This window comes from Poromitra crassiceps (genome assembly GCF_964638095.1).
Source record: "Poromitra crassiceps genome assembly, chromosome: 4".
NCBI classification, from domain to species: domain Eukaryota; kingdom Metazoa; phylum Chordata; class Actinopteri; order Beryciformes; family Melamphaidae; genus Poromitra; species Poromitra crassiceps.
The window spans coordinates 24,286,706-24,301,595 of record NC_139626.1 but is presented as its reverse complement, the minus strand read 5'-3'; the positions used below and the strand labels follow the sequence as shown (position 1 = coordinate 24,301,595).

At 41.2% G+C, this 14,890-nt stretch overlaps 1 protein-coding gene across 1 annotated transcript; it reads right to left on the bottom strand.

The window, feature by feature from the left end:
- Positions 1 to 2,609: 2,609 nt before the first annotated feature.
- Positions 2,610 to 7,737, bottom strand: LOC310775332 (carbonic anhydrase 4-like). The gene is made up of 9 exons (XM_083635478.1): positions 7,683 to 7,737; positions 7,190 to 7,262; positions 6,935 to 6,961; positions 6,613 to 6,783; positions 4,808 to 4,956; positions 4,621 to 4,716; positions 4,112 to 4,190; positions 3,840 to 4,003; positions 2,610 to 3,482 (listed from the first exon to the last, which is right to left on the bottom strand). The coding sequence occupies exons 2-9, from the start codon at positions 7,260 to 7,262 to the stop codon at positions 3,291 to 3,293; spliced, it is 951 nt and encodes a 316-aa protein (XP_083491604.1). The 5' UTR covers positions 7,683 to 7,737; the 3' UTR covers positions 2,610 to 3,290.
- Positions 7,738 to 14,890: the final 7,153 nt, after the last annotated feature.

Genomic DNA, 14,890 nt, shown 5'->3' with positions numbered 1-14,890 from the left:
TAAGTTTATTGAACCAATAAACAGTTTAAGCGTGGCATATGACTCCATGATATGATGAGGCTCCTCTTGATATGAGAGGGGGGGCGGCGTCAGTGCCATATATGGGATAGATAATCCCCCCAAAGGGATTTCTACAGGAGCCATGACGTTGGTGATGATCAGGGGAGGGGGTGGGGTGAAACAACTGCTCCAGTGATAATTAAACAGCAGCTGAAGATGCCGGCACAAATGTGAGTGATGACTGCACAAATGTGAGTAATGACGTAATGACGTGGGCTCTATATACTACCAGGAGAATGGGGCAGTTGTGACGTCACCAGTGACGCCACTCAAGCAACTGAGGCGTTGTAAACCTCAAATTTTAGGATCACATTGATTCATTAATTTGGATAGGCCAGTGTTTATTCCTACATGTACTTTCTATCAAGTGATTATGAATGAATGAATGAATGAATGAATGAATGAAAAAAAATTATTGGTCACCACCACCACCACCACCAACCATACACTTAGGTCATAACCAAAGGTTAGGGGCAGAAGCAAACGCTTATGTAAAGCCCCCCCTTTTCTTACAATTAAAATAAGAAAATCATCATGTTCAGACATTTTGGACATTGTCCTTACTTGCCATCATATAAACAACAAAGGATTTCAAGGAAAAAATATCCTAATACAGGAAACAAAAAACAACAAAAAAGCAAAAAAATAAAAAATAAATAAATAAGCAATGCAACAGTCAAAATCCAGTAAGTAGCAAATAACAAAACAAACACAATCCATACATGCATATTCATACATTTTATAATCGTTTTATTATTATTATTATTATTATATATATATACATATACCTATATATATATATATATACTTATACATACACTTTTTTATTTATTATTATTATTATTATTATTATTATTATTATTATTTTTCTTTCTCTCCTTGTCCCCTACATCATTCAGTTACCTGGGAACTAGACTGTAATTTTCCATCATCATGTCCTTATACCTTTTTTTAAAGATCAACACATTCTTACTTGATTTTAATTCTTCCGGCAAAGCGTTCCACAACTTCACACCACAGACAGATATGCACCTGCTTTTCATAGCTGTGTTACAGAAGGGTTGTTTCCAATTTTGTTCGCCTCTGAGGGCATAACCCCCCTCTCTTTCTTTGAACATTATTTGTATGTTGGACGGGAGCACTCCCTTTCTGGCTTTGTACACAATCAAAGCTGTTTTTTGATCCACCAAGTCCATGAATTTTAATGTTTTTGACTTTATAAATAATGAATTAGTGTGATCATAGAATCCAACATTATTCACTATTCGTATTGCTCTTTTCTGTACTGTACAAACTGACTGTAGTGTGGTTTTGCAGGCATTACCCCAGATCTCAACACAGTAAGTTAAATAAGGTAAAATCAACGTAGAATAAAGAGTGATCATGGATCTGCAGTTAAGGAAGTGTCTTACTTTGTTCAAAACCCCGATGTTTCTGGATTATAATGAGTCTAAGTCTACTGAAGTGATACTGTGTCAAAAAGTCTACTGAAGTGATACTGTGTCAAAAAGTCTACAAGAGATGCAGTAAATAGGCACATGACACTTTGAACATCTGTTTGTCTCATGATAGTTGTGTATCAACACTGTTCTAAATACATTGTTAACAAATATTCATGTATTTTTGTTTTTGTTAAATCTTGGGTTTCATGTTTCACGACTAAGCTTTGTTCAAACCCACAAAATGTTATTTTAAAATCTAATCAAGATCACAAGGTTTCCAAAGATACTAGTCATGGCAGGTTTAAAGCAAATGTGTAGAAAATGAAGAATAGTCTGTCAGCCTGTTTTTTCCATTGAAACAGCCATAAAAAAGGTGCCTTATTTGAATAGGCTGTTACAATATAAGTGTGTTATAGTGCAAAAAAGCGTCGGAACGAGCAGATACAGATTGCAACATGTCATACAGTATAATTTTCTTTTCTAACGTTGAAGCTACTTAAAAGGAAACTCGGGGTGCAAGAGATTAACATCTGATTTTAGAGGCCCTTTCAAATTATTTTTACACATTTCATTACATTCATATTTCCCTCAGAGCATACAAGGATGTTACCGATGGATGTTACGGAATTATTTAATCTTATCCGAGCACGTCAGCATTCCTTGTTTTAAGGAAGTTGGCGTTTACACAGGTTTTAAGTGTGTAATATTGGTAAGCTTCACCTGACACCCACATGCAATTTGTTAAGGTCAAGGCTTTTCTTTGGAATACAATGAGAGAACGAAGTGCATCCAGATATGAATCGAAACAAGCAAAACCATAGTGGATCTAATGGGGATTAGGTTTTAAGTCTTTGAAATGGAATCCACCTGTATGAGTAGAACAGGCTATAATTACAGTCTTTCCCAGCCTGACGTTTTGAGAACAGTCGTCTCAAGTGTCCCGATTTAACTCCAGACAAAAAGTGCAACAACAGGGATTAAATTTGATGCTGCTGCTGTGGGCTTTAAAAAAAAAGTCTATTCAACTCGCTGTATTCATATGTCCAGAACTTCTATTGTTGCCTTACAAAGACGTTGCCGTTTGTGTAAAGAAGAAGAACGCAGCGCTGAGAGAAGAAACATTGACAGCAAGTCATTTATTTTAAAACATTTCATCATTCTGTTACATGTGCAAGACAGCGTTAGAGGTATAAATCATAGAATATTGTGATAAATAATGGTGCTCATTCGATTGAGTGATTGACACATCAGTCCTTCATTACACCAACTGAAAACAGCTCAGAGATTTATGATGGTATTCTTCAGCATTGCAATTTGGCTTTGTTCCAGTCGATCCACAGTATCTTGCTAAGATCCCAATTTAGTGCATGGGGACAACAACAAAAAAGTGATATTCAGCGAGGTTCCAGCAAGAGAACAGAGTTCCTGAAGCCTGTGGCGATCTCTTTAAAGTGGCAAATGAGAATGTAAAAGCTGAATATACCCAAATAAACAGTGTTGGGATAAAAAGTGGCCTCTTGCCAGGCAGCTAAGGCGGGAGTTGGCCCCTTTGGATTTCAGAAAGTAGCTAAGATAAAGTCTGCAGGTTCAAGGGAAGAAGGGAGGAAAGATGGTGGAAAAGGGAAACATTATTTAGGTACACGGAGACAAATGGTCTACCAATTAGCTTCTGCTGCTGGCACGCTCCCACAGCTTGCATAGAAGTTCACCAGCATTTTGTGTTGTTTTGAGCGACTTGTTAGAGTGGCCCATGATGAGACACTGGCGGTGAACTTAAGCGTTGTATTTTTAGCTGGTGCTCGAATGTTTCCCAAGGAGGAGGCTGAGGGCCATGAGGGCGAGGGAGTAGCAGCCTTTGGAGGATCCGCTGGAGGAGCCCTGCGTCGTGACCGGCTGGCTGGGCTGGATGCCTCTGAAGACGTTCACCATCATAGAGGTCGTGCTGTTGCCAAAGTGAACGGTGTTGCTGAAGAGGTCAATCTGGAGCAGCAAGACAGTCAAGCAGTTAGATGCAATAACGTACGGTGCGAGTATTTGTCATCACCCTGCTTCTTTCCATTTTAACACTGTGATGTACTTAAAATCCCCATTAAAAGAGAACTCCCATTACTTCCTGGCAAACAATGTTTCGTGGTGACCACATACTGCAAGTAAGCAGAAATCACATTGTTGAACAATCCCGCCCCGCCCATCAAATAAAATTGCCTCCCTCTTCATGAATTTTGAGCGATTCCTCACTGCGCTACCCGCCCCAACCACAAATGCATCAAAGCAGGGAAGATGCCAGATGTGATCTTTAAGACCATAATCAAAATTTACAATGAAATCCAAACTCACCAATTCTCTGTTGACTTTGATGGATTCCTTGAACACAGTCCAAACCACAATTTCATTGCAACTGGGTGTGGTCAAGGAGCCATGGTAGCGATAGTACTTGGTACGATCCACTCCAACCAGGAGATCATCCAATGAAAAGCCAGGATCTATATCCAAATGTTGACCTGCAGACAGAAACACGACCTCTGAAGGAAACTGCAGTTGAACTGCTATTTGATTCCTAAACATCAGATCAAAAGTTCCACAAGGAAAAGGCCAAAACATCTCCTTACCTGCGTCTGTGATGTTGGCCAGGTAGGAGGTCAATTTTTGCCAGGGTGCAAACGAAGCAGTTGTATTGCTTGCCGTCTCCTGAGGAAAGCACACAATATTCAGCTGAGCTTTAGGCTACTGCCATTCCACAGTTTACAGGTCACAGGTCACAGTGGAGGGAAAAGAAAAAAGGAGACCAGGACACATATCCTCAATCTGGCTTCCCACCCGCAGACACAGCCAATCGTGCCTGTATGGACGCCTGACCAAGTCGGAGGTAGCGCGGGGGCGCGAACCTGCGACCCTCATGTTGGTAGGCAGGGAATCTACCGCTACACTACCCAGACACCCCTGTTATAAACAGTACAACTTAAATGTGCAATAGCAACAATAAAGTGCATAGAATTCAAGTATTAAGAAAAACCAGGATGTAGGTGTCAAGGATTCAGGAATTAGTTTGAACATACTGCAGTTAGTGAGTGGTAGATGGTGGAGGTTTAAAATGGACAATATGAAAGCACTTCCTCACCTCTATGAAGAAACCAAGAGCAGCAGCTCCTGCGGAGTCCTCAAGGGCAGGAGTCACGTTCCCATGAAAGGCTGACTTGATATTTACTATGTGGAGCTGAATAAAGCAAGAAATATTTTCTTTTAATATTGTCTTAATTTGTGAAACCTTCATTTGAAACTCTGCACGGGTCGACTTGGCCTGTCACCTCCATGGGATAGCGCTTTCCATCCACAGTGTGTTCAGAGCCGGGGACAGAGAAGCCGTTCCCCCAGTGCAGGTGGAACTGGAGGCTGTCGTACGCCTCGGACAGGCCGCCTCCTGACACCCCAACGCCGCTCGCAAGGCTCACTTTGACTGGGAGGGGGAAGGAAACAGGAAGTATTGAAAATGTCCCAGATAAGAGAAACCAAACTGGCCCAGGGGAGAAAGGCCAATGACTGTGACATGATGGCACTTTTCCAGACTAAATTAAGAGCTCCTGAAAACACTTTAAACATGCTAAAAAAGGGGGGTGGGGGAGGTGATCATATTGTTGTGTCACATCTTTACCATCTACCCCAAGGCTTGAACATATAACTGAGGTCAAGCCAAATTCTGACAAACCTGATAGTCAACATTATAAAGCTCTTTAGGGCGGACATGTTTTCCTTACCCTCAGGCACTTCTGACAGCTCGTCTGATGACTCGCTGGGCGAAGCACATAGGTGTAGTGCTGTGTGGGAACGCGGGGGAGCGGCGCTCCCACACTTCTTCAAGGGGTGTTTTTGTGTGCGTCAGTAGCCACTTCTAAACATGAAGTCTGGACCATTGTCTGTTAGGCCATGTTCACATTACAGCCAAATCTGATTTGTTGATAAAGTCATTAATCATCATTATCTTGATTGGTTTCCCAAATCTGATTTGGGAGTGTGTCCGCACTGCCACAAATCTGATTTTCAAGTCTGATCTGTGTGTCCAGACCTCCATATGTGGTTTGAGACAAGTGACACAAATCAGACTTGGAGCGTCCAGACTCATAAAACCAATCTGGATAGAATCATTAATAGGTCACTAGCAGCAATTGGAATGCCCAAAACGCACAGGTCTCCATACACTGCATACACAACACGAGATCTCTGCCCAACACTTTTCTCCACTACTCCATAACGCATGCGTCTCACTGCGAAGTTCCTGATGCATTCATTTCCAATGCATTCAGGTGATAACGTGGGGTGGCAATGTGCCAAGTGAGCATTTGGTTTGTTGCATCGCCCAAAAGCCTCAAAATAGTGGTCGCACTAACGTTCCCATCCTCATATAGGTGTGCTCCCCCACTTCTGCAGATAGCACTACACCTCTGGCGAAGCACCCTCTTACCTTACCATTTTAAAACTTGTGGCATCCTGTATCAGGCATTAAACTCACCTAATTTCTGCATTCGGAAGGCTTCGGTTCAGTAGGGTCGGATGGAACAAACTTAACATATCGGAATCCCAGTTGCTTCAAAAAGGCAGCGCTTATTGTTAAAAAAAAATACAAAGTTTGATAAGAATCGGCTAGTTGTCTGAGACCTGACACCCGACACATGCAGACTGGCATCGTTTCGTCTTCTACGGGCATTTTAGCCCACGAATGCATGACCGCAAAGATAACAAGAAAGATGGCATGCTCACATTGCCAACAATCTTTCGAAAAAGGCCCAAAAACCAGTTTTTCCAGCAGTATCACCAAATGATGCCAGTGCACATGCGTCGGGTCTCAGACAACTAGTCGATTCTTGTCAAACTTTGTCTTTTAAAACAATAACCGCTCACTTTTTGAAGCAACTAGGATTCCGATATGTTAAGTTAGTTCCATCTGACACTACCAAAGCCTTCAGAATGCAGAAATAAGGCAAGTTTAATCCCCGATATGAAAAACTTGTGGATTCCAAAGGTTTTAAAACAGTAAGGTTAGAGGGCGCTTCTGCGCTTTGTCCAGTGAGTCAGCAGAAGCACCTGAGGGTAAATATTTTTCTTCGCCACTGCTAACCTGTCTTGCCGGTGTTGTAGATCTTTTTCAATGTGGAGGTGCTGCTGAAGTTGGCAAAGGTGAAAGCTGTCAGGTTGGAGTCGGCCGTGGCAGCTGCTGAGACGATGTTAATGGGAGACTGCCTGGAGCCGTTGCAATCTTTAGGTGCAATGGTGGACCACTTAGTTTCATCTAGAAATATAGAAACAGTTATAACATTTGCAATGCATGATGGGGAACAACAGTAAAGCAAAGTTAAGTAGCCTATAAAGTAAAGAATTAGAAACATGTGAAATGTGTAGGCTATTAGAAGAAAGGAGGTAGCCTGCTAGTTAGTACTTACTGCAACTTGAAAGATGGTAACACCATTCTGTAGAAGAAGAAAATAGCATTACTCATTTATATGCCCACTAATTCCCTGCTGGGGGAAAAATAGCTTAAACCAGCTTAAGATATGGTTTTAGCTGGTTTTAAGATGGTTATTTGCTGGTTAGGCTGGTTGACCAGCCTGACCAGCTAAGCTGGTTTTTTCAGCAGAGGCTACATTCAAAAGAATGAATGAGAAAAGATTTGCAAATAAATGAAGAAAATCACCTACCGACACTGCCTGTGGCACAGTAGACATTGGCTGTGAGGGTGCAGGCAACAAACGCAGCAAGAAGCCAATTCATCTAAAATTATAGACAAATCAAACGTCGTGAAATCCAACTTTATACATTGAACAACAATTATGATCATGAAACAAATTGAATCGTGACAGAAAGTGCGCCTGTCGAGCACAAAAAGAAGAAGAAAAAAGGAAAAAGGAAAAAAAAGGAAATTAACTTCCAATTGGGATCAAAATATTTTGGAGGCATTCTCTGCCATCCTGCAAAACTGGATGTCTGTCAAAACGTAGCCTGCTCTCTGCTGCCTGCCTAACGAGTGCCTAACGTTTCATAAAGTTCAAAAACTGTTGAATGCACTGCAATGGGTGCCTACACCTATTTTGCGCTAATAGTAGCCTAATAATTTATAGCCCCACAGCCAGTTTTAGGCAATTAGAAGCGGGTTGCAGATGAAGTGCACGTGTGTGTAGGTGAGTGTCTTACCTTCGCACCTGTCTCCCTCTCTGCTAATACCTGCTGAGCCTCATCCTCCCCCTTTTATCTGCTCGGCCACTCCAGCTAACCATCGGAACCCGCCTCTGTTTTTCATTGCACTCATACCTTCCTCCAGAATTTCCGCGGCTGACAAGATCTTTTTTTAAATCACATTTGTTGTTTTGTTTATAGGCTAATCATTAGCCCAAATCATTAGCATTAATGAAGGGACCTGGCACTGGAGGAACACCTAGAGAATAGTTCAGCATAGCTAATTAATGGTAGTACAGCTGTTTTACTTCCTGCTTTTACCACCTCAAAAGGGTTGCTGTGAAATGGTGTGAAATTGGATGATGATGATGATGATTATTATTATCATCATTATTAGGCTATTAGTACCATCAGCATCATCATCGTAAACATCTTATTATTATTATTATTATTATTATTAGGCTATTATTATTATTATTATTATTATTATTATTATTATTATTATTATTATTATTACCTTTATCATCATCATCATCATCATCATCATTATTATTATTATTAGCAAACTTCTAAACAATAGTGGCCCTGTGGGAGTTACAATTATGCTCACTCACACAGACACTTCACATTATTATAGGATTTTCAAATTAATGTATAAATGCATGGATAAACAGACAGCTGAGAGCAAATATTATTTTTTTATTCTATTTTAAGAGCACCCCCCCCCCCCCCCATGAACGTTTATGTAAATCCAGCACATGTAGGGATGAGTGGGGGAACCATTCTTCAGTTGGAAGGCCCAGATCAAGCCCCATGACTACATGAAGTGTCCTCAGGATTCCCTGTCATTACACTGTCATAACCATGGCATGACAGTGCCATAGCTTGACACTAGTTGTCACACATGGATGCTCTACAATTTGCATACAGAGCATTAGGGGTGTGGAGAATGCAACAGCAACACTTCTGAACCAAGTTTACAATCACCTGGAAACCCCATCATCGTATGTGCGTGCCATACTGTTTGCAGACTTCTCATCTGCCTTTAACACTGTCCAGGTAGACAGATGGCAGTGAAGCTGGGCAGCATGGGTGTAAATCCTACCCTCATAAGATGGTTAAACTTCCTAACTGAGAGACAACAATATGTCCACGTCCATGCAGGACAATCATCTGTCGTCACTCGTCAGCACTCAGACCGGCGTACCACAATAGCATCCTCGCACCTCTGTTGTTACTGTATATCAATGACTTAATTAGTCATCAGGAGGATTAATTGTACAATGATCAAATCTGCGGATGATGTGGCTCTGATTGTTCTTTTAACCGACAATGAGACCAGTTATAGACCAATCAACCACTTCTATAACTGGTGCTCATATAGGCTAATTCAGAGGTTGACAACCTTTTTGATATGAAGTGCCATGTTCATATTCGCTTCTCAATCAGTGTGCCCAAGAGACCTACATTCAGTATACTGACCTTTTGTATTCCGTGTTCACTAACTGTAGCCTACAAAACAAGAACAAACTGGACAGGGTTACTAAACTGGGTGGCAAGATAACTTACATGTCACACCAGTATACCATGAAATGAGCACACAAGATATAGCAGAGCCACTGCACGCTCTATGCTCCGAATATGCCCCGTTACCTTCAGGGCGAAGGTACTGTATGCCCAGTATAAGAACCAAACGAGGCATCACATCCTTCGTCCCACGCAGCATTCAACTGCTTAACAATTTTGAATCACCTGGTCTGATTTGGCACTTTTGAACTTTTGACACTTGATGTCCTTATTGATCCCACAAAGTAATGCTTTTTTATGATGTATTATGCTTATGTTTGTGTTGTATTGTACTCTATTATATTGATATTGTTTGAGACGTCTTTGTTATGACACCTTGACATTAACCAAGACAACATAACCTGTCAATGTCTTTGTTATGACAATTTGACATTAACTAAGACAACATAACCTGTCAGTTATGTTGTCTTAGTTCGTGAGAAATTCTTAGGCCGTGACGCTCCTCAGGACATAAAATATAAGCAAAAGGCAAAATGTGATGGATATGAAACATAGCATAACATAGCAACCAAAGAACATAAACACACAAGAGCAATATTATAAATTTGAAAAGAAAAAAACACACAATGCAAGTGCAAGGTGCTCCAATGAAATGAAAGGTGCGAGATATTATATTTTCTATGCATCAGGTATTGCACTTAGTCAATATTCCAATCAGTCAGTCATATAATATGACTAGTCTTAGCGGTGATTGCAGCCTGCGCATTTCCAGTTGGGCTGCTTCTACTAGCACAAAACTAAAGACAGGTACCTACTAGGGGTGTCACAATATATCGTCCCACGAAATTTCGCGATAGTAAAACGTCACGATATGTATCGTTGAGATGAAATCTCATATCGCAATTTTTTTTTTTTTTTTTTTTTTTAAATAGACTAAGAAACGTCTTTGTTTGTTGAAGTTCAATGTGTGGAAAGTAGTTCAGTTGAACAAGTCTCTGAAGAGACACATGAGAAGTTATACAGGAGAGAAACCATTCAATTGAGTTTCTGGCAAAACTGTTTACTTGACAGGAAAAACTGAAGATGCATAAAAAATAGATTAAGAAAAGTCTTGTTGTTTGAGTTTGAAGAAAAACTGAAGATGCATAATGAGAATTTATACTGCTGAGAAACCTTTTAGTTCAAAGTAAATCTAAGTGACGGTGTAACTCATTCTATTTCAAGATAAGCCTTATCTCCAATCTCATGTTTTTTCTAGTTGTTATTGTAATAACAATTTCCCACAACAGCATGTTTTGTATTTGTGCATTTCAAATAAAATACTACTTTTCCAGTCATATATTGTCATTATTCAAGTTTAAAAAAATATTGTTAAAATCGTATCGTATCGTATCGTTATCGTGAACCCAGTATCGTGATACGTATCGTATCGTGAACTGAGTGTATCGTGACACCCCTAGTACCTACACATACACCCTCAACCTGCCTTCCATTGCCAGACAAATGGTAAATCAGATGGCTCTCTCCTCCCACCTTGTATTGTGAAACTAATTCCCAGACTAATAATTGCAACTTCTAAACACAACCTCAGGGTAGAGGAGGGGGTTTCACCCTGTCCTCCTTCTCTTCATTGGTTCAATGATGTCCACATAAGACCTGGGTCTCAATGGGTTCCCCCTGGGCAAATGAAAAGTAATACAAAAGTATTTAGATTAGATTACACTTATTTTGTAATTCAAGGGATACTTATTACAAAAATGGTAATGTAATTTATAATTAGGAACTGACTACATTTCAAAGTAATCTGACCTAACTCTGCGTGCATGCGTGCGTGCGTGCGTGTGTATGTGTGCGCTATTTGTTGACCACAACTACAGTGGTACAATTTGAGCTTTTCATTAAGATGTCACTACGTGTCATTACACTGTCAAATGAGTTTATAACTGTGTTTTCCTTGACATCATACAGTGGTTCAATTTGGACCTTTCAAGATAAGAATGACACTTAATGACAACAGTCATAAACATTCATAAAGCCTCCTTCATGTTCACGACAGATGTCATGTCATGGTTATGACAGTGTCATGTCAGTCTTATGCACACCCCTTCAAAGAAAGTGAATGTTACCCAACTTGATCCTTCAGGGGATCACAATATTATGTCCAAGTTTGGTTATAACTGGACAATATCAGTGGATCTAGGATTCCTGTTACCAGAAGGTAAATGTACTGTTCTTTCAGTACATCATATATCAAATATGACTGTGGTTTGTTAACTGAAAATAGAGATGACATAATACTGTTCCATCAGGGCTGTAAAATGCAACATTTGCAGTTTTTCTGACTGTGCCTTCCACAACACGGATACATAATTGTGATCTTTAAAAAAAGAAGCTGCTCTCTGCTCTCAGAATTTGTAAAATTATTTCTGAGATATTGCTCTGAAAAATAGTTGATTAATTTTGATCATCATTTGCTCACTAAAGTTGTGCATGACTTGTAGTGTAAATTTCACTTCACTGTATAACCAGTATTGTGCGATCCTGGATGTCCTCATTTATAAAACAATTGCATAACACCATGCCCATGGCTCCTTCAGTCTCATTCAATCAGAATTAATGGCCAGCGTTGTTCTGAAGATTCCCTTTAGTTTTTCCACTTCCTCTCCTCACCTAGTTCACTTCCTCTACCTCACTTCTTTAACTAGTGTTACTCCTCACTGATTAGTTATTTTGTTCACCTGTTCACCTCGGTTCACCTGAGTTCCCCTCCTCACTCCTCATTTAAAGTCTGCACTCCTCACATTCAGTTCCACACCAATGCATGGGGCGGCAGGGACGGGCAGCACTGTTAAGTTAGTTATGTTTACTGTTAGTTTTATATCCTTATTCTTTACACTGTTTATCCTATATCCTTATTCTTGGTTTGTATATTGTAGTTCAGATGGATAACTTTAAAACAAACTCTGTGTCTTCCAGACTTAAAGGGCAACCCATGTGTTTTCTCATGTGTGTTTTCCCCTGTGTTCTCAATATGGGCCTTTTCCCTCATTGCCCAAAATGATTGTGTGCTGAAAATAAATAAAATTTAATCTGGACAAAGAAGTTTCCTGCACACACTTTTCATTTTACTGCATCCTGAGCGATGCCCATGGTGACAGTCCACTTTTCCTGAACCTTAGCCCTCCATTCCATCAAACCTCAGAATGAGTCACTAAGTATACCCAAAGAGCAGAGTGTGACCTGTTCCTGAACCTTTTCTGTATTACCTGTTTCATACAATAGAACAATCTCAAGTGTCTTTGATTCCCCCACCCCTGAATATGTTCCAAGTGCTTTTGGAAATATCTAGGCTATCACTACTCCATCAGTGAGCAGCACTTTGAGTTTGATTGTATCCATTGTAATTAGAAAGACGAGGGGGCGGGAGGATTGAAGATTGGGAATGTCTGATATGAATTTTATGAACATGACTCTGCCTACATGCTGTCCCTGATGCAGCTGGACTACTGCCAGTGTCACCCTTTTCAAAGCATAGGCATACTCAACTTGCTTTGCCTGGGGGCCACTTTTGAAAAATGACAGGCCAGGGGCCAGTTAATAAGCAAACATTAGTATAAATCTTTCTGTAGCGGATTGCAGGTTTTTGGGGTGTTAGACTGAGTTTAGTCTCACAATTTTGTGCATAGTTAAGTTAGCTAAGTAGGCCTAAGTACATACTTTACTGGATAATGTAAGTGCCTGGGCGGCTAGCAGATTGCCATATTTGACAAATTAGCTGGAGCTCAGTCAACCTTTATTTAACATTAGTTTTCATTGTGAATTAGAAAATGGTCGGGGGGGGCACCCTTTACCCTATCGCGGGCCGCATCTGGCCCCCGGGCCGCAAGTTGAGTATCATTGGCCTATACTGTACGACTCTCCCATTCCAAGAGTGATTTTCTGGTTTGTTCACCTTGACAAGAGCACAAGTGTATTGAAGCTATTGTTTATCTGTTAATAATAACCAAAGGACAAATATGTATTTTCCTTATGAATGCCTAAAAGTCTCACTGAAATCTATTTGAGTTCAAAGTCAAATTCACGCACTGCCAAGTAAATGTCATATTGAGGCCACATATTACACTGCCTTATACTATTTAAGTACCAATTTAGTAACAAATTAATCCCATTATTTGCAGACAGATCCAATGTCATCAAACTTGTTTGAACAGGATTAAACTTGAGTCCAGATCACTCAGCAGCTTAACTTGTGTATACAACATGCTGGCAGGATTACTCCATGTCTAGTCTCGCTTGCCAGAATTCCCTCCCTGCCGGGAGAGACGTCTGGCTGCCATACAGAGCTGTGTATAAAAGAAGAGTCGCGACATCCATTCACTCCAATGGACCAGTTTTTTACTCTCAAAAGTTCCAGGAAGTAAGGTCCTGGATTAAGCAGCACTGTCGAGTTGCAGCAAAATGGACAGTTTGTGTTGTACTTTTTTTTTATTTTATCAAATTGATCAGCTTTAGTTTAGCATTCAAAAGTAGCGCGAGACCCCTTCCTGGCTGTTCATTGGCTAATGAGTCATGCATTTTGGTCCTCCGTTGACGCCACTCTCTCTCTCTAGAGGACATTAGTGCCGTCCATTTCAGTCGGCAGCAGAAGAAAATCCCTTTCCTCTGCCTGCAAGCTCTGCCATTGGCTCCAACCCACTCTGACTGACCATATATGGATTTCCTTTCGGCTCCCTCCGTGACAAATCTATCGATCTCAAATGCCTGTGCCCCTGTGAAACAATGCTAGCTCGTTGCTACATGCTGAAAACGATTGGATCTGTTATGTCCTTGCTTGGTACTTTCGGTGTTTGGTTGTAAAGGTAAACAGAGCCTCCCCCCTCGCTATACCCGAGTGCCAGCCAGTACAGCCAGACTCTCCCCCATTGTAGGGAGTCTGGTATGCGAGACTACTGCATGTCTAAAAACACTAATCCCACAAAAAGTATTGTATATTGCCTGTCCACAGTTATCAATAGACTCAAATAAGTTTTCCCAGGGGAGGGGGGGAGTTAAGTGCATCCTCGTGGATCGGAGGGCAAACTAAATAGAAAGGTAATGTCCCCCCCCCCCGCCCCCGATTTTTTTAATCCCGTTTTTATCCCCCATTAGTGTAAATTTTATTTATTTATCCTGGTTGCTGCTCCACCCTCTGCCGATCTGGGAAGAGCCGAAACTGGCTCCATGCTTCCTCCGAGACATGGGCAGTAGCCAGCCACTTCTTTTCACCTGACAGGGAGAGCTTCACCAGTAGGACATAGCACGTGGGAGGATCACTATTCCAACGAGTTCCCCTCCCTCCGAACAGGCAGAGGCGGCACCACTTCAGCGACCAGGATATTGCATGTTTTGGTGAGGGGTTCCTATATGAAGGAAACCCCCAGGGGGCACGGGGAGAACATGCAAACTCCACACAGAAAGGCCCTTTTTGACGACCCCACTCAGGCGGTGGGCACTTGAGGACATGCGGATCGGCACGCACTCCTTCAGCGCTCACAGCATCCCAGGTGGGAATCGAACCCAGGACCTTCTAGCTGTGAGGCGACAGTGCTACCACTGTGCCACCGTGCCCCCAGGTCATGGTTAATCCTAACAAATCTGTTACAGAAGACCACTTTCTTGCTTAGCCTACATCTTCCTTGGCACTCTGCAATATCAACCAT